The sequence below is a fragment of the Orcinus orca genome, chromosome 12 (genome assembly GCF_937001465.1).
Source record: "Orcinus orca chromosome 12, mOrcOrc1.1, whole genome shotgun sequence".
NCBI classification, from domain to species: Eukaryota; Metazoa; Chordata; class Mammalia; order Artiodactyla; family Delphinidae; genus Orcinus; species Orcinus orca.
The window spans coordinates 50,204,042-50,223,022 of NC_064570.1; the positions used below are offsets into that span (position 1 = coordinate 50,204,042).

At 39.3% G+C, this 18,981-nt stretch overlaps 1 protein-coding gene across 9 annotated transcripts in view; it reads right to left on the reverse strand.

Annotated features, from left to right (window-relative positions):
- Positions 1 to 18,981, reverse strand: part of AFG1L (AFG1 like ATPase) — a 214,642-nt gene that overhangs the window by 64,601 nt on the left and 131,060 nt on the right. For 5 of the 9 annotated variants that reach the window (XM_049695305.1, XM_033418719.2, XM_049695303.1 and 2 more), the window contains exons 8-9: positions 3,403 to 3,462; positions 798 to 880 (exon numbers count right to left, since the gene is read on the reverse strand). In XM_049695305.1, the coding sequence (XP_049551262.1) occupies positions 798 to 880; positions 3,403 to 3,462 (143 nt within the window). The remainder of the gene's footprint in view (positions 1 to 797; positions 881 to 3,402; positions 3,463 to 18,981) is intronic. The other 4 variants (XM_033418716.2, XM_033418720.2, XM_033418718.2 and 1 more) reach the window with 1 other exon arrangement.

Here is an 18,981-nt window from a genome sequence, read left to right on the forward strand (position 1 = left end):
CTGTGCGTGGGTTTTCTCTAGCTGTGGTGAGTGGGGTCTACTCTTCATTGCGGTGCACAGGCTTCTCATTGCGGTGGCTTCTCTTGTTGCAGAGCACGGGCTCTAGGCACACGGGATTCAATAGTTGTGGCACGTGGGCTCAGTAGTTGTGGCTCACGGGCTCTAGAGCACAGGCTCAGTAGTTGTGGTGCACGGGCTTAGTTGCTCCGTAGCATGTGGGATCTTCCTGGGCCAGGGATCGAACCCACGTACCCTGCATTGGCAGGAGGATTCTTAATCCCTGTGCCACCAGGGAAGCCCGAGTCTGAGCTTTTAAAAGACAAAATATATCCAGTTGTACTTGTGTATATATATTTTACATAGTTATGTATGGAAGTCAATCAACAATGATAAATACAAACAGATTGACAAAATAAAACACAATTTTCAGAGAACAGAAATGATACATTTGTCAGAAGATGTCCACAAATAATTAATTACTTGAGCACAATAAAGATATTCTCTTAATACTAGAGTTTCTTAAAAAGGATACTCATTATTTTCTAACCATCTGTCATCACTCCTCCCCAAAAAACTAATTAGGGTTTCCACCAATCACACATTATAAATCATGCAAATGTGGATGGCAGAAAACACAGTTTAAAGAAGTTAACATTATAACATTTTGTATTTTAAAAATCACAGGCTTTAGAACTAGGCTTTCATTTTCTAATAATTACCCTGCTTATTTTTCTCATCTTTTCCTGATTAATTATTAGATATTAAACTTAGAAAATGAAAATTAAAAAACAACTTACAGGTAGTAGAGTTCTCCTGCAGCAGGAAGTTCCCTTTTCCGATAATCTATCCCAGAATCTAGCTGGACAGTATTACAGTATTCCTACAATCCAAACACATAAAATATCTTTTTAAACAAATGGTAGCTTAGAATTATAATCTTTCTGCTATCCTATATTTTTTTAATTTTTCAAATTTTCCTCAATAAAATAATGAGTTTAGGACAAAACAACAGAACTCATGTAAGAATCATAAATGTTGCAATATTAAACATTTATGAAGCCAAAAAATATCAGTTTAATAAAATTAAGATTTGTAGCATGCCTTCCTCAAACTTTGTTAAAACTGTCTGTCAGCAAAGTCCCCAAATAACCGCATTAGATTTTTTTAAATTCCAATTTCCATTACTCTGAAGTGAGAAGCTGGAGGCTATCAGAAAAAATAACTCATGGGTCTTAAGCATCACAATGGGAGACAGTCTAAGAAAGCTGCATCAGAACATTAGCATCCACATTTTAAACTGAATGATCGTTCTAAAGTGATGCTATAGGTATACCTGCCCTTCACTTCTAAATGATAGCCACTGCCCTTGTTCCTTAGCTCCCTCTCCAGCCATCAATGTCTTCAGAGTTCTTTCCTACTATGAATGCTTCCGTTCAACCCGAATGGTCCTGTGCCACTGCTGTCCTTGTCTCCTCCCAGTTACTCTTTCCTTTCCATCCTCTGGGGTGCATGTATGCATAGAAACTTCCATACACACACACACACACACACCCCTTAAAATTCTTACTATGGAAGCAAATGAACTTTTACTACACCTATGTCGGTCAGTTGGCTTTTTGGGACGATACACACACACACACACACACACACACACACACACACACACACACACACTCATTCCAGTAGAACAGTAGAACAGTAGAACAGTTGGCTTTTTGGGACGATACACACACACACACACACACACACTCATTCCAGTAGAACAGTGGTAAGCAAGAGTTCTCAGAACAATTCAAGTAACATTTACAGGCTGATCTTTTTGTTTTCATTCGAAATAAAAATTGCATTAAGAAAATTCATGAGGAAAAACCATATTCTAACAACTTTACTACTTTTATTAATGAAAAACTGCATTTGGAAGCTAAGGTAATTGTGGTGGATTATATTTTCCAAAGATGGCTGCAATAATGTCTCCATCTCAACAGGTTGTGACGTTGACCTTCTAACTATCATGAAGTAGGGTCTAGGGACTTCTGTAGTGGTCCAGTGGCTAAGACTCAGCACTTCCAATGCAGGGGGCCCAGGTTCGATCCCTGGTCAGGGAACTAGATGCCACATGCTGCAACTAAGATTTCACATGCCATGACTAAAGATCCCGCGTGCTGCAACTAAGACCTGGCGCAGACAAATAGATAAACATTTAAAAAAAAAAAAGAAGTGGGGTCTATGCTCCCCACTTGAAACCTGTGGCTCTGGTGAAAATGATGCTATACAATAATATCTGATGTGACATTTGAGGCAGCTTCTTTCTTGTTGGCTAGAATACTTGCTCCAGAACCCTAAACTGCCGGGTGAGCATCACCTGTCTGAAAGCAACCAGGAGAGCTTAAAGTAGCCCATAGAGAGGCCTTGAGATGACATGAAGACAGAGGTGTTGAACTGGTCTCCAGCTGTTCCAGTTGTAGCCACTGTCATAATGAGGGAGCCAGAACTGTCAGCTGAGATTTTCTCAAATCCCAGAACCACAGAAACCAGAAGGGATAATAATGTTATTTTAAGCCTCTAAATTTTGCAGTCATTTGTTATGCAGCAATAGATAATCAGAAGAGCACTATCTGGGCACACTTGGGATGTAGCAACATTCTTCCTCCCTGAAATTACATCCTGGGTTGTACTGCTATGTAAGAGCTCTTCATCATCTGTACTACAGGGAAGAGATTGTACACAGTGGCAGCGAGAATGCATTTCCCCTCCTCCTATGCTACGGCTGCTAAGGGCTCAGGGAAGTAAAATAGGGTGATCAACCATCCCTCTGAGACTGAGAGGTTTCCCCAAGACTGAGGATTTTTTTCCTGAAAGCACCACTTTCAGTACTAATACCACGAGAGTCCTGGGCACACTGGGATAGTTGGTCACCCTCGGAGTGAAGACCAACTGGCCTGGAAGGCTGGAAAAGCTACAGCATTTTGATTTATATATTAGCAATTGTGAATTAGGTTAGAATAAAATAATCCCCAACCCTACAAAGCTAAGCTTTTTTTTTTTTTTTTGCAGTATACGCGGGCCTCTCACTGACGTGGACTCTCCCGTTGCAGAGCACAGGCTCCGGACGCGCAGGCCTAGTGGCCATGGCTCACGGGCCTATCCGCTCTGCGGCATGTGGGACCCTCCCGGACCGGGGCACGAACCCATGTCCCCTGCATCGGCAGGCAGACTCTCAACCACTGCGCCACCAGGGAAGCCCAAAGCTAAGCTTTTTGACTACACATTTGAAGAACCACCCCTGAAGCTAAGAGAGTCACGCCACTGTGCAATGCCTAAGCAGCCACCCACACCTCCCTAGCTCATCATCCCAAGTGGCTCAAACCTACCCTCAGGGCTCAGGCCCTTAACTCATCTCACCAGAAAGAAATACAGCATTGCCCAAATACATGCATTCCACTCTCCCATTGCCTTAGAGACCTGTAAAAAAAAAAAAAGGTATAGCTATACATCTCTCTTCTCAACTTTAAGTTAATGTAGGAAACATGGGAAAGGAGACATTTCCTCCCCTGACCCCTGCTATAACTGTGGGGCTCAGCCACCCAGTGCAAAGAAAGAAGGAGATGCACTTGTTCAGCTAGCACTTCTTTCTCTCTCTCTCTCTGAGGGAAATCTGTCCTGGTTTGGTAAGGGCCAACTATTCATAAGCTACCTATAATACAGACAATATACTACATGGTGGAAAAGTATATTCACGTAAGTGTATTTCCCCAGGTTCTCTATTTCTTTTAAACAACAATTTATCTTATATTACTCAATATTCCTAATTTAGTCAAAAATTATTCTTCTTTATTTTTTTGCTATTAAAAAAATAAGGCTAATGAAAGTTATACAAGCTTCAATTTCTCCTTCTGGGTAACGAACTTCTCTCTCATATAAGTGATTAAACCCTACCGAATGATTGCATTTGTACATTCACTAATCACCACCAAGGAATACCTAATCAGCAGCATAAGAACTATAACCAAAGCCCTTAGATGTTAGCCCTTAATTGTCTGAAAAATACTAACACTCAGTTTATATTTTTAAAGAAAAATAAACCTCAAAATTTCTGATCTTATTCACTTAAGCTAGAGTCTTCAAACCACTGTGCAGAAGGGTGGAGGAAAGTGAAAACTAACTTTATTTCCAAGTTGAGGATGAATCTAGTCAAAAGGGCCTGATCTCTAAGCAATTTCCTAATTTCCAGGGATATTTACAAGACCTGTGACCTCTTACCACCAACCAATTCAAATGCATAAAACTAATCAGCCAGCAAACTGAATTTATTTTAAAATGGTTTGTATATTTATGTATACAAAGGACAAATACAATTACACAAGCTAAAAAGGCAATTAGGAAACTTGAGGAGGAAAAGGAGGGAGGTTAATTCACCCTTGGGAGCATATTCATGAGTCAAAGGCTTCTGACTTTGGAAAGAAAAGTATGCCACTAAAAGAACTGTATTCCAACAGTTTGCATTTTCCTCAAGATCTATTGTGTGTATTTTTAGCAATTCTTAATAATACCATTAGAAAAACAGCATCTCACAAAATAACTTTTTATAGCTTCCAGTCTGGCTTTTCCCTTCCCAGTTGGAACAAAAGAACAATAAATATAGTGGAGAAAAATCCTTTAAAAGTACAACATATTAACCTCGTCAGCAAAGACTGAAATAATAAAGATTTGCCTCCCTTAAATACTTCTATTATAAAAGTAATATTGCTTACTCTAGAAAATTTGGAAAAACAGAAAAAACAAAAAACCAACCACATAAATCAAAGTTTTATGTTTTATCTAAGTGATGACATTAAATAGGAATTTAAAGATCTAAATTATTGGTGTTTTTCTTGACAGTATTCAACTGTTAGGTTTTATACATTTTTAATAAGTAAGCATAAAAGGAAAAAAGGTGAGAGTTTTTCTAGTTCTAGGATATAAAATATTTTAATAGCTAAGATCTATCTTTTTGCTTAATTATTAAAAATTGTACCTTTTAAACTAAAAAAAGAGACACATGCTTATTGTAAAAAATTCAAATATCAAACATATAAAAATAGAAAGTTTACCCCCTTCTCATAAAAAAGTTTGCTTATTGCTTATATCCTTCCAAGTTTTTCCTTTACACCTAGAAATGATGACAGACAGAAAGAAAAATTGGGATCATATTACACACAGTTCTAAGCTTAATCCTTTTTGATACCTTAAAATTTCTGAGAGAAATAACTATTTAAATACTGAAAAGCTATACTGCATACTGTACTATTTTGTTTGTTAAAAATACAATTCCATAAGTAAACAACAACTAAGAGTACAAAAAGAAATACTGAACCAAAAAAAGGGTGGGAGACTGGGTGGGGATGTCTTTTTAAATTCTATTTATTTATTTATTTATTTTTATTTTTTTGTGGTACACGGGCCTCTCACTGTTGTGGCCTCTCCTGCTGCGGAGCACAGGCTCTGGACGTGCAGGCTCAGCGGCCATGGCTCACGGGCCCAGCCGCTCCGCGGCATGTGGGATCCTCCTGGACCGGGCACGAACCCATGTCCCCTGCATCGGCAGGCGGACTTTCAACCACTGCGCCACCAGGGAAGCCCTCTATTTATTTTTTGAGGCAGCTATACATTCAAATATACATACTGAAGCAGCTATACATTCTGACAGCTGCTTCAGTCTCATTTAAAATAATCATGTGATACTACTTCTAAGATATCAATGATATATAAAAATTCATTACATACTTTTAAGCCTTTTATAATTTAAGTATAACAAATACAGAAAAGTATACAAATAAGTGTCCAGTTCAACCAAGAAATAGAACATTACTAGCACCTCTGAAGCCCCCTTAGTATCCCCTTTTACCTTTCCAAAGGTAACCAGTATCCTGATTCTAGCATCATAGAATTTTGCCTGTTTCTGGAGCTTTATATAAGTAGAATTATATAGTGAGTATTCTTTTGTGAATGGGCTCCTTTATGGTTTACAAGATTCATCCATCCACATGTTTTGGTAGTTGTAGCTTATTGATTGTTGTATCATACCCACAATGTGAATATGCCACAATTTATTGATTCATTCTACTGTTGATGGACATTTGGGTTGCTTCTAGTTATTAGCTCTTTCAAATAATGCAGGCACAAACATTCTTGCACATGATTTTTGGTACGTATGAGCACATGCTCTTGCTGGATATACACTGCCTAGAAGAGTAACTGCTTGATCATAGGATAAGAGTATACTCAGCTTTAGTGAATATTGTCAGTTTTCCAAGGTGATTGTGCAACCTTCACTCCCACCAGTAGTGTATGTGCATTCGTTAGTATGTATCAGCTACTGGTATAAAGAAATACAATTGATTTTTGAATAGTGCCCTTAGATCCAGCAGTCTTAGAAACTCACTTATTAATGTAATTTTTTGTATACTGATCTCCAGGATGATACTAAAGATGTTCCATATATTTCATAAGTATGCTGCATTGATTTATTCACAAAAATGTAGACCTATGGTTTAACAAGTCCCCTGCAAATTCAGTATTTATTTTGAATCATCCTAACAATCATCATTGAATACTATACACTGGGCACATCCCTGGTAACTGGAGATACAATAATGAATAAGATACAGCTTTAGCTCTGACAGTCTGGTAGAATTCAGATATTTTCCTCAAGTTATCATATTCTGCTCCTCCCAATCATAGACTTAATTTTTCAGAGTTGATTAGTCTTCCACCAATTGCTTAGCTATGTGATTTTAGCCTGTTACTTAACCTCTCTGGATGTCAGTTTTCTCCTCCATAAAATAAAGGAATTGAATCATGATGCCTTTCAGTCTAAAATTCTTAACATTATTGCTGAAGTTATTTCACTTCAGGGCTAAATTCTTCTTTGGGCTTTTCGAGTTTTGGAGTCTACCTCAAGCCACCTCAGTTCCTTTGCTTTCTTGATCATCTCATGCTCCAAAGTAAATAAAAACATTTTTTTTCTCCACTGCCCCACTCCTCCTTCCCTGGCTACCCCAGTTGTCTCTGACACTTAAAACACCCACACCCTATCACTGTAGCAGGTAAGGTCTGTGTCTCTTTTTTTTAATCAAGCAATTTCAGAATTTCTCTCCCCTGCCAAAGGCAGGAAAGGAAGATATTTAACAATTGCGAAGTACCTATTATGTGACTCAACTGTGCCAGTCAACTGAGGTGAATTTCTCATTATAATCCTCACAATAATCATACACAGAACAAAGTAATCATTTTTATATCCCTATTTTACAGTTAAAGAAATGTATGAGGGAGGTTATTACTATTTTTTTTTTAATCACTGCCATGGGTTGAATTGTGTCCCCTGCAAATTCATATGTTGAAGGCCTAATCCTAGTACCTCAGAATGTGACAGTATTTGTAGATAAGAGCCTTTGAAAGGTGACTGCATTAAAATGAGGTGTTTATGTGGGCCCTAATCCAATATAACTGGTGACACAGACGTGTGTGCACAAAGGAAGGACCATGTGAAGACGGAGGGAGAAGAGAGCCATCTACAAGTCAAGGAGAGAGGCCTCAGAGAAAATCAACCCCATCAACACCTTGATCTTGGACTTCTAGCCTCCAGAGCTGTGAGAAAATACATTTCTGTTGCTTGAGCCACCCAGGCTGTGGTATTTTGTTATGGTAGCCCTAGTGAACCAATACAATCACTAATACTCTTGGTCCATCAATAAGCATACAGGAAGGCATTTTTTAAAAAAGAGTAAAAAAGGAAATAATAGTTGTGAGATTAAAAAAAAAAAAAAAGCCAGGATTGAAGCTAAAAACCACACCTATATATACTTGCTTCTAAGCTGAGCCACAAATCTTACCCTTTCTGCAGCTACAGTTGGAAGGGAAAACAGTTTTCCTTTGAATTCATAGAGCTCCAGAGAGGCCACATAGTTTGTAGGTAGCTGAGCCATTATTTGCCCAGATCATTCTTGCCCCCAAATCCATGGTCTTCCCACCATGTCACACTGCTTTATTAAGCAGTAGCCACAGGTTCATTTTTCTTTCACCTTACACAATTTACAGGATTAATTTTTGCTCCCCAACTCCTCCATCCCTGTCCCAAAGTAATTACCTCTGTCCAGTATAAATATGCTAATTACTCTTCTAGAGATCCATGCTGTATGATTCAATTTTTTAAAAAATTTTTATTTATTTATTTGGCTGTGCCGGGTCTTAGTTGTGGCACACAGGATCTTCGTTGCTGCATGCGCGATCTTCATTGCGGCATGCGGGATCTTTAGTTGCAGCAATGTGAACTCTTAGTTGCGATATGTGGGTTCTAGTTCCCCGACCAGGGATCGAACCCGGGCCCCCTGCATTGCGAGCATGGAGTCTTAGCCACTGAACCACCAGGAAGTCCCCATACTGTATGATTCTATTATGATTTCCTTCAGGTATGTAGTCCAAAACTGTGTATGAGATATATGCAACTATACTAAATCTACACTTTAATGGGTTGTATTACAGTAAACTTCCATTATATAGGACATTTTCTATGTTTAAAGTGTCTGGCCAACTCACAGTTCACTGTTTTTATGACCTTTACTTGATTATCTAAACTGATGTAGTCAGTCTTGGAAGGTAAACTCCAAGAGAGCAGGGGCTGCCTGCTTACCTTGGGGCACAGCACCATATACTCACGGGCCCACAAAGTAGGACTGGAGTCCAATGATGATGATGATCTCCCCTCTCTCATGAGTTGAAAAAGGAAAGTACAAACTAGTCTCTGATGATTACCCTCTTCTGCAAATTACACATGAAGATTCTGCTCATATTTTAAAAGATCTCATAATAAGACTACCATAAAACCAGTAAGAGAATTTGAGATGTAAATAAGTGGGTCTATCTTTATCATCAACATCATCAAAGAGCAAACAGAGATATATGGGTGTACTTTGTGCCAGAAACCATTCCAAACTCTTTATATTCCTCTTAACCACTCTAAAAGGTAGGCATTATTATTAACATTCTCATTTTACAGATGGATAAGGAAATAAAGCACAGAGAAGTTATGAAACTTGCCCATTGTAAAGAGCACAAAAGTTGTAGACTCAGGATTCAAACCCAAGCATTTTGCTTACAGTGTTCATATTCTTAACTACTTTGCCATGTTGCTACCCCAGGATATGTTCAAGCAACCAGGGCTCTTGCTTGGATATACAAAGCAATGCAAAATTCATGTGGGCTTATGGTCACCTTATCTTTGATAAAGGAGGCAAGAATATACAGTGGAGAAAAGACAGCCTCTCCAATAAGTGGTGCTGGGGAAACTGGACAGCTACATGTAAAAGAATGAAATTAGAACACTCCCTAACACCATACACAAAAATAAACTCGAAATGGATTAAAGACCTAAACGTAAGGCCAGACACCATCAAACTCTTAGAGGAAAACATAGGCAGAACACTCTATGACATAAATCACAGCAAGATCCTTTTTGACCCACCTCCTAGAGAAATGGAAATAAAAATAAACAAATGGGACCTAATGAAACTTCAAAGCTTTTGCAAAGCAAAGGAAACCATAAACAAGACCAAAAGACAACCCTCAGAATGGGAGAAAATATTTGCAAATGAAGCAACTGACAAAGGATTCATCTTCAAAATTTACAAGCAGCTCATGCAGCTCAATACCAAAATAAGAAACAACCCAATCCAAAAATGGGCAGAAGACCTAAATAGACATTTCTCCAAAGAAGATATACAGATTGCCAACAAACACATGAAAGAATGCTCAACATCAGTAATCATTACAGAATTGCAAATCAAAACTACAATGAGGTGTCACCTCACACCAGTCAGAATGGCCATCATCAAAAAAATCTACAAACAGGGGCTTTCCTGGTGGCGCAGTGGTTGAGAGTCCGCCTGCCGATGCAAGGGACACGGATTCGTGCCCCAGTCCGGGAAGATCCCACATGCCGTGGAGCGGCTGGGCCCGAGAGTCATGGCTGCTGAGCCTGCGCGTCTGGAGCCTGTGCTCCGCAACAGGAAAGGCCACAACAGTGAGAGGCCCGCGTACCGCAAAAGAAAAAAAAAAAAAATCTACAAACAATAAATGCTGGAGAGGGTGTGGAGAAAAGGGAACCCTCTTGCACTGTTGGTGGGGATGTAAATTGATACAGCCACTATGGAGAACAGTATGGAGGTTCCTCAAAAAACTAAAAATAGAACTACCATATGACCTGGCAATCCCACTACTGGGCATATACCCTGAGAAAACCAAATTCAAAAAGAGTCATGTACCAAAATGTTCATTGCAGCTCTATTTACAATAGCCAGGACATGGAAGCAACCTAAGCGTTCGTCAACAGATGAATGGATAAAGAAGATGTGGCACATATATACAATGGAATATTACTCTGCCATAAAAAGAAATGAAATTGAGTTATTTGTAGTGAGGTGGATGGACCTAGAGTCTGTCATACAGAGTGAAGTAAGTCAGAAAGAGAAAAACAAATACCGTAAGCTAACACATATATATGGAATCTAAGAAAAAAACAACTGGTCATGAAGAACCTAGGGGCAAGATGGGAATAAAGACACAGACCTACTAGAGAATGGACTTGAGGATACGGGGGAGGGGGAAGGGTAAGCTGGGACAAAGTGAGAGAGTGGCATGGACATATACACACTACCAAACGTAAAACAGCTAGCTAGTGGGAAGCAGCCGCATAGCACAGGGAGATCAGCTCGGTGCTTTGTGACCACCTAGAGGGGTGGGATAGGGAGGGTGGGAGGGAGGGAGACGCCAGAGGGAAGAGATATGGGGACGTATGTATAGGTATAACTGATTCACTTTGTTATATAGCAGAAACTAACACACCATTGTAAAGCAATTATACTCCAATAAAGATGTTTAAAAAATAAAATAAAATGATTGAAAAAACCCAAAATTCATGTGAGCTTATTGGGAAGTTCTTTCAGTACTCTGTTAGCCTGCTGGGGAAAGTCCTACTTCTGTTGCTCATATTCTAACCAAGTAAGGCATCTAGTCTTGACGATTATCTGGAGAAGCAGCTATATTGCAATAACAGATTTGTTTATTTATATACAACCTAGCTCCATACAAAAATGATACAGGGCAGCGTTTTAGAGACTCCGTCCAGCTATATTATACCACACATAACAAACTGGAACTTTTCCTACAATAATTAAGATAACAGAAACAGATTTGGGTTTCAAGCCTATTAAGTTCTATGAGACAAGGATCATATCTATGTTGTTTATTATTGTGTCCCCAGTACCTAGTACAGCATCCAGTACATAGTAATTGCTTAGTAAATACTGATTAACTGAACGGTTCATTAGCAAACTCATCTATGTGCAATGCTTAGGTATAAGTTGGTATGTTAGGAACTACAGAAAGAAGCCAACCAGTACAGTCCTCTGAACTTTTATGGGAATTGACTTAGCAAGATTCTTGCTAAAACTGGACTCAGCACGGATGGACACAGACATTGTAGGCCAAAGTTGAAGCCGAGTAGAGAATAGGGGTCAGAAGAGGCTAACTAAAGTATGGTCCAGGGAAGTCTTTGTTAAAACTCAGCTGAGACAGGAACTCAGCCAAGAAGTTCTGTCTCCTCCAAGTAAGAGTTCCATCCCTAAGCAGGATTTCCTCACACCAAAGAGATAAAACAGAAAATACTTCCACAACCATAAAACAAAAGTCCTGGGCTATGTTGATTAGGCTGATTATACCCACCACAACCAATTCATGTAGCTTGGGGAATGGCACAAGCTAACTGGTTTAGGTTTGAGTTTCTTAAATCAATGCAAGTGGCAGGGAAGATGGAAATACCCTGGTGAGTAGACCAGTGGTTCTCAACACTGGCTGCATGTTAGCTTTAGCTGGGAATTATTTAGAAAGTGCCGCTCCACTCCCAGGCATATTTGCGGGGGAGGATTTGGTTGGCTGAATTTGTCTCTTGTTTGAAGCTCCTTCAGCGATTCTAATGGGCAGCCAAGGCTGAGAATCATTGGCTCAGCCTAATCGGGCCCCACCTCTGATCAGTTCCATCCAAATCAAATGGCTACTACACAAAAGCAGAAAGATGAAATGGGTTTGGGGGAAATAACCACAATGTCCACCACAGGTGGTAACTAAAGCCACAGGATGACGGAGGGTTGCTCTTTATGATCCTAGACTCACAGAGCCAGAGATTGGTAGCATTGATACCCTTCTTGTTTATGTTTGGATAAACTGAGGTGAAAAGGAAATCAGCATTACTCTGCAATGGGGGTAATGGACATAAAAGCCTATGTGTTGTCAAGCACTATTTGAATGAACAAAGGAAAAAAAATAAAATAACAAGGAAACAAAGGATTGATAAAACTTATTGTGGGCTAGAGAAATGTTCTAAAGCTGGAGTAGTTTGAGTAGATGAAAAGGGTTTGGAACAAATTTGCCTAGACAAAAAACTATGGGAATGTACAGAAAGGATAGAAGGAGACCTGGTGGTAAGATACTACAAATGAGTCCAGCAAAGGATTGCAACATCTCAAACACAATGACCATAAGTTTATAGATGACCATAAGTTTTCAACTCACATCTCCCATTGTAAATGAGGTGACATCTTTATCTTTTTGAACACCACCATGATTTGGAACATCCCAATATTCCTTTGAAATAATAAGTTTCTGAATATGTCACTAAAAATATTTTCAAAGTAACTAATTACAAAAAATTAAAAAAGAAGGAGGCAAAGCACCAGCATCTGGTGGCACACCTCATCAAACTCAGCAAGTGTAGCACTAAGGCCAGCACAACAGTTGTAGGGTCTTCCTGTCAGTGTTTGGAACTTTGAGATGGAACCATGGTCCTTCAATCACACCACCACTCTTACCACCTCTAAAAGGAAAGGTGAAACAGCTGACTGTGGCAACTGCTGCTGTGAACCAGAGGTCTTGTTCAAAATGTCAATAACTTACTTTCTCCTCCATATGCTTTACCTTAGACATACTGATTTCTAGAAAATATGTGGACTCTAGTAAAGTATGGTATTTATCATCTTTAAGCTATCAGGAAACAGGAAATTGTGGAAAGCAAAAATCTGTACTGACTGTCAACCTGGTCAAGACTTTGAGTGCCGTTAGCTTATCAGTTTCCTGATAAGACTTAATTAATTTGGATGATCTAAGATATCAGTGTGCATCCCAAATAGCTATGTGGCAGGATGGTGAGCAACAGAATTGATGAAGTCCTGTCCTATCAAATTGTTTTGGCACAGAAATGGAAACCAAAACAAAGAATCCTAATTGTAAGAAGAGACTGTTTCTGTTCATCAGAAAAGTGGTAATCTTTGAGCCAAGGGATGGATGCTACAGAGAGGTTACATGTTTTCTATTTGTTATACAGAGGATGCCCCAAGGCCATTTAATCAAGAAAATAAATATTTAATCATGGTTATCTTTGTAAAACTGCCACAGAAGAATAAAAATTAGAACAGCTACAATTTATTGGTAGTTAATTTTACAACAACCTATAAAGACAGAATTATTGGCCTCAATTCACCAATGCAGTACAGGAAATTTAAAAAGATCAAATATTCTGATCTCTACTTGTCTGGAGTTATTTAGCTCATAGGGCGCAGAAGACCTGAACTCAGGTCTGCAGACCATGTGCTCTTCACCATTACACATACCTCCTATGTTCAGAATAAGACACAGAACAAAACAAAAGTTCCAAAATTCCACCACCCTTAAATATTTTGGTAATTACGATTTTGCAATAACCTATTGCTGACTCAGTATGTAGAAGCAACTTCTAATAAAATTCCCAGAGCATATTACCTCAACTCCACATGATTTGTCATTTATTTATATCCTACTGTGTCATACAAGGGTTAATGTGGCTTCTTAAAAATATGGCATCTTACCATTTGTAAATTCAATTTCGCCATTTAATTATCAGTGACAAATAAAGAGTAATTTGACAGAACCAACCAAAGCTTTAATTGCATAGAAACTTTGACTTTGAAATTCCATTTATAGGAATCCAACCTACAGAAAACATTGACTCATGCAACTAAAAATACATTTGTAAACAGGCTTTTTAAGCATTATTTAAAAAGCAAAAAACTAGAATAAACCTAAGTATAAAAAAACAGATTAGTTATAAAAATGATAGTGCAGCTATAATGTGAAATAGAAAGCAGCCATTTAAAAGAATGAGATAGAGTCATATTTGAGATCAAAAGATCTCTAGGATACCTCCAAGGGATAAAAGCACAAGTCAGATTAAGATGTAACTATTACCCCACTGATTTACAACAAAACAAAACTGTATGTTTAGGCATATACAGAGACAGGTATGCATATAAATGCTTGAAAATATACACGAACTTTTTTCCAGCTTTACTGAGATGTAATTGACATATCACATAGTGTAAGTTTAAGTTGTTTAACTGATACACTTGGTACATTGCAAAATGATTACCACAGTAGCATTGGTTAACACCTCCATCATCTTACATAATTACCATTTCTTTTTCTGTGGTAAGAATATTTAAGATCTACTCTCTTGGCAACTTTCAAGTATATAATACAGTATCCTTAACTATAATCACCATACTGTACATTAGTCATCTCGTAACTGAAAAGTTTGTAACCTTTAACCAACATTTCCTCATTTCCCCCACTCCCAAGCCTCTGGTGACCACCAATCTACTCTCTGTTTCTATCAGTTCAGCTTTTTTAGATTCCACATATGAGTGATATCATCCAGTATTTGTCCTTCTCGTGTCTGACTTACTTCACTTAGCAGAATGCCCTCAAGGTTCATCTATTTTGTCACAAGTGGCAGGATTTCCTTCTTTCTCTTGGCTGAAAAATATTCCTCTGTGTGTGTGTGTGTGTGTGTGTGTGTGTGTGTGTGTGCGTGTGTGTGTGTGCCACGTCTTTTTTATCCATTCACCCATTGATTGACACTTAGGTTGTTTCCACAGGTTGGCTACTGTGAATAATTCTGCAAGGAACATGGGAATGCAGATATCTCTTCAAGATAGTGATTTCATCTCCTTTGAATAAATACCCAGAAGTGGGACTGCTGTGTGATATACTAGCTCTCTTTTTATTTAAGGAACTTCCATACTGTTTTCCATAGCGGCTCCACCAATTTACAGCCCCATCAACATTACACAAGGGTTTCCTTTTCTCCATATTCTCCCCAACACATATCTCTTATCCTTTTGAGAGCAGCCATTTTAATAAATGTGAGGTGATATCTCATTGTGGTTTTGATTTGCATTTCCCTGATGTGATAATTGATGATAAGCTTCTTTCCATGTATCTATTGGCCATTTGTATGTCTTCTTTGGAAAAATGTCTATTCAGTTCCTCTGCGCATTTTTTGAAGTGCCCTATTACCAGTGTAATGTTGACTAGTTCTCCCTGCAGATCTGTTAGTATTTGCTTAATATACCTAGGTGCTTCAATGTTGCATGCATATGTATTTATGACTGTTATATCTTCTTGATGAATTGATCATTTTATCATTATAATGATCTTCTTTGCCTCTTATTGCAGTTTTTAATTTAAAGTCTATTTTGTCTGATGTAAGTATAGCTATCCCTGCTCTCTTTTGGTTTCCACTTGCATTTAGTATCTTTTTTCATCCCTTCACTTTGAGCCTAGGTGTCCTTAAAACTCAAGTGAGTCTCTTGTAGGCAGCATATAGTTTGGTCTTTTTTTTTTTTAAACCATTCAGCTACTCTATATCTTTTGACTGGAGAGTTAACCCATTTACATTTAGAGTAATTATTGATAGGTAAGGACTTACTAATGCCATCTTATTAATTGTTCTATGGCTGTTTTATAGTTCCCTTGTTCCTCTCTTGCTGCCTTCCTTTGTGAAAAGATAATTTTCCTAGTGGTATGCTATGACTCCCTTCTCTTTATCTTCTGTGAATTTTTGTTTTGTGGTTACTGTGAGGCTTACACAAAATATATTACAGATACAACAGTCTATCTTACACTGATAACAACTTAACTTCAATCACATGCAAAAACTCTACCATTTTACTACCCGATCTTTTTTGTTTTTGATGTCACAGGTTTACCGATTTTATATTATGTACTCATTAACAAATTACTGTTGCTATATAGTTATTTTTAATACTCTTGTCCTTTAAGCTTTATACTAGAGTTAAGTGGCTAACACACAACCATATTACAGGATTAGGGTATTCTGAATTTGACTATGTACTTACCTTTACCAGTGTGCTGTATATTTTCATATGTTTTCATGTTATTAATTACTGTCCTTTCATTTCAGTTTGAAAAACTCCTTTCAGCATTTCTTGTCAGGCAGTTCTAGTGGTAATAAACTTCCTCAGCTTCCATTTGTCTGAGAAAGTTGTTACCTATACTTTACTTCAAAAGAGCAACTCTTGGTTGGCAAATTTTTTTAATTTCAGCACTTTGAAATAAAATACATCCCACTCTCTCCTGGCCTGTAAGGTTTCTACTGAAAAATCTGCTGCTAGCCTTACAGAGGTTCCCCTATAAGTTACAAGTTTCTTATCTCTTGCAGCTTTTAAGATTTTGTCTTTGATTTCTGACAGTTTTTTTTAAATAAATTTATTTATTTTATTTATTTATTTTTGGCTGCATTGGGTCTTGTTGCTGCGTGTGGGCTTTCTCTAGTTGTGGCGAGCGGGGGCTACTCTTCATTGTGGTGTGTGGGCTTCTCATTGTGGTGGCTTCTCTTGTTGCGGTGCCTGGGCTCTAGGCACTTGGGCTTCAGTATTTGTAGCATGCGGGCTCAGTAGTTGTGGCTCTCGGGCTCTAGAGCACAGGCTCAGTAGTTGTGGCGCATGGGCTTAGTTGCTCCATGGCATGTGGGATATTCCCGGACCAGGGATCGAACCCATGTCCCCTGCACCAGCAGGCGGATTCTCAACCACTGCGCCACCAGGGAAGCCCCAGACAGTTTTATTATAGTGTGTCTTGGAGAGGATTCTTTGAGTTTGTTTGATGACCTATAAGCTTCATGAACCTGGATATCCAAATCTCTCTCCAGAATTGGGAAGTTTTCTGCCATTATTTCTTTAAATAAACTTTCTATCCCCTTTCCCTCTCTTCTCCTTCTGGAACCCCAGTAATTCACAGACTGTTTCTCTTGATGGTATCCCATAGATTATGTAGTCTTTCTTTATTCTTTTTTCTTTGTTCTCCTCCGATTGGATAATTTTAAAGTCCCTGTCTTCAGTCTCACTGATTCTTTCTTCTCCTTGATGAGGTGTGATACTGGATGCTCTCTGTTGCATTTTTTTTTCATTTCATTCATTGTGTTCTTCAGCCTCACAATTTCTGTTTGGTTCTTTTTTATGATTTCTATCTATTAAACTTCTCGCTTTGGGTATTGTTTTCCTGATTTTGTTGAATTGTCTTCATGTGTTTTCTTAAAGCCACTGAGTTTCCTTAAAACAGCTATTTTGAATTCCTTATGGTGTAAATCCCATATCTCCGTGTCTTTGGGACCAGTTATTGGAAGATTATTGTGATACTTTGGTGGTGTCACTTTTCCTTGATTTTTTGTGTTCCTTGATGTTTTGTGTTGCTGTCTTCACATTTGAAGTAACAGTCACTCCTCTAGTCTATACTAAGTGCTTTCAGGACAGAAATACCTTCCATAAGCCCTACTAGGGATTTTGAGGCTTTCTCAGACCTTCTAAGCAGGGGTCCCCAACCCCCAGGCCACAGACCAGTACCGGTCCACGGCCTCTTAGAAACCAGGCCACACAGCAGGAGGTGAGCAGTGGGTGAGTGAGTGAGGCTTCATCTGCTGCTCTCCATCGCTTGCATCACTGCCTGAACCATCTCCCCTCCCCATCCATGGAAACCAGTCCCTGGCACCAAAAAGGTTGGGGACCGCTTCTTCTAAGGATACACCTGCTTGATAATTCTTGCTCCCTCTTGTGGAAGAATTTTTAAGCTTGTATGCCTTCTCTGGATCCTGCAACACACCAAGCTGAGTGCTGACAGCCTCCCTTTTGTTTTCCCAAAGGTGGCACTAAAGCTCAAGTTTGTGGTCTCTCCCTGGTCCGCATATTCAGGTTGACTTTCTGAACATGCTCACAAATCATCTGCTAAAGCTTGCTCCTAGGAGCACACACAGGGCACCAGCCCCAGAGTGGGGGATTGCGGGGGAGAGTACATAAAGCACTGGGAATGACTGGGACCAGTTGGGGGGGATCTGTGGGCAAGGTGTCCCAGGGGCTGGTAGGAAGGCTTCTTGATGGTGTCCATGAAGCAGTCAGTAGGATCCACCTCCCTTTAATGTCCTCCAAGAGTCCTATCTGCTGCTCTCCCAGCCTCTTCCCATCCTCCAGTCAGGTACCTCCAGATTCAGTACTCTTGATGGGGCAAAAGATAAATGAGCCTCTTTGGAAGCATCTGCATAGCTGGGGAAGCTGGAAGATCATTCACGTGCTCTTTCCCCTGCAGGAGAACTCACAGGCCAAGATCCCTCTTGGTCCCAAGCTGTGCTGCCTTGGGGGGACAGTGATGTGGATAAAGTCAAAATATTACTCTTATCCTCTCCAATGCATCCAAATTCGTATTTGTTTTTTGCTCCAGCAGTGTGGTAGAACCTCTCCACTAGAAATCTGGACATCCACAAAGGCTCTCCCTAGTCCTTGAGTGATTGTTTAAGATAGTGTTTCCAGGGGCTCCCAGACCATGGTCAGGATGGCTGGAGCTGGTTCATGGGCCACTGCAGGGTCCACAGAAAGGACCGAGGTCTGTATGTGTTGCCTGACACATGGGTGGGCAAGCCTCCTCCGAGGTCCCTTGGTGTATGGTGCTGAATCTGACAGCTCTCACAAAGGTCTGTGGATGGATGCCAAATTGTTGGTGGTGGAGGGGGAAACATGAACAAGAGGCATCTTATTCAGCCAAGATGCTGATGTTACTCCTCCACATTCA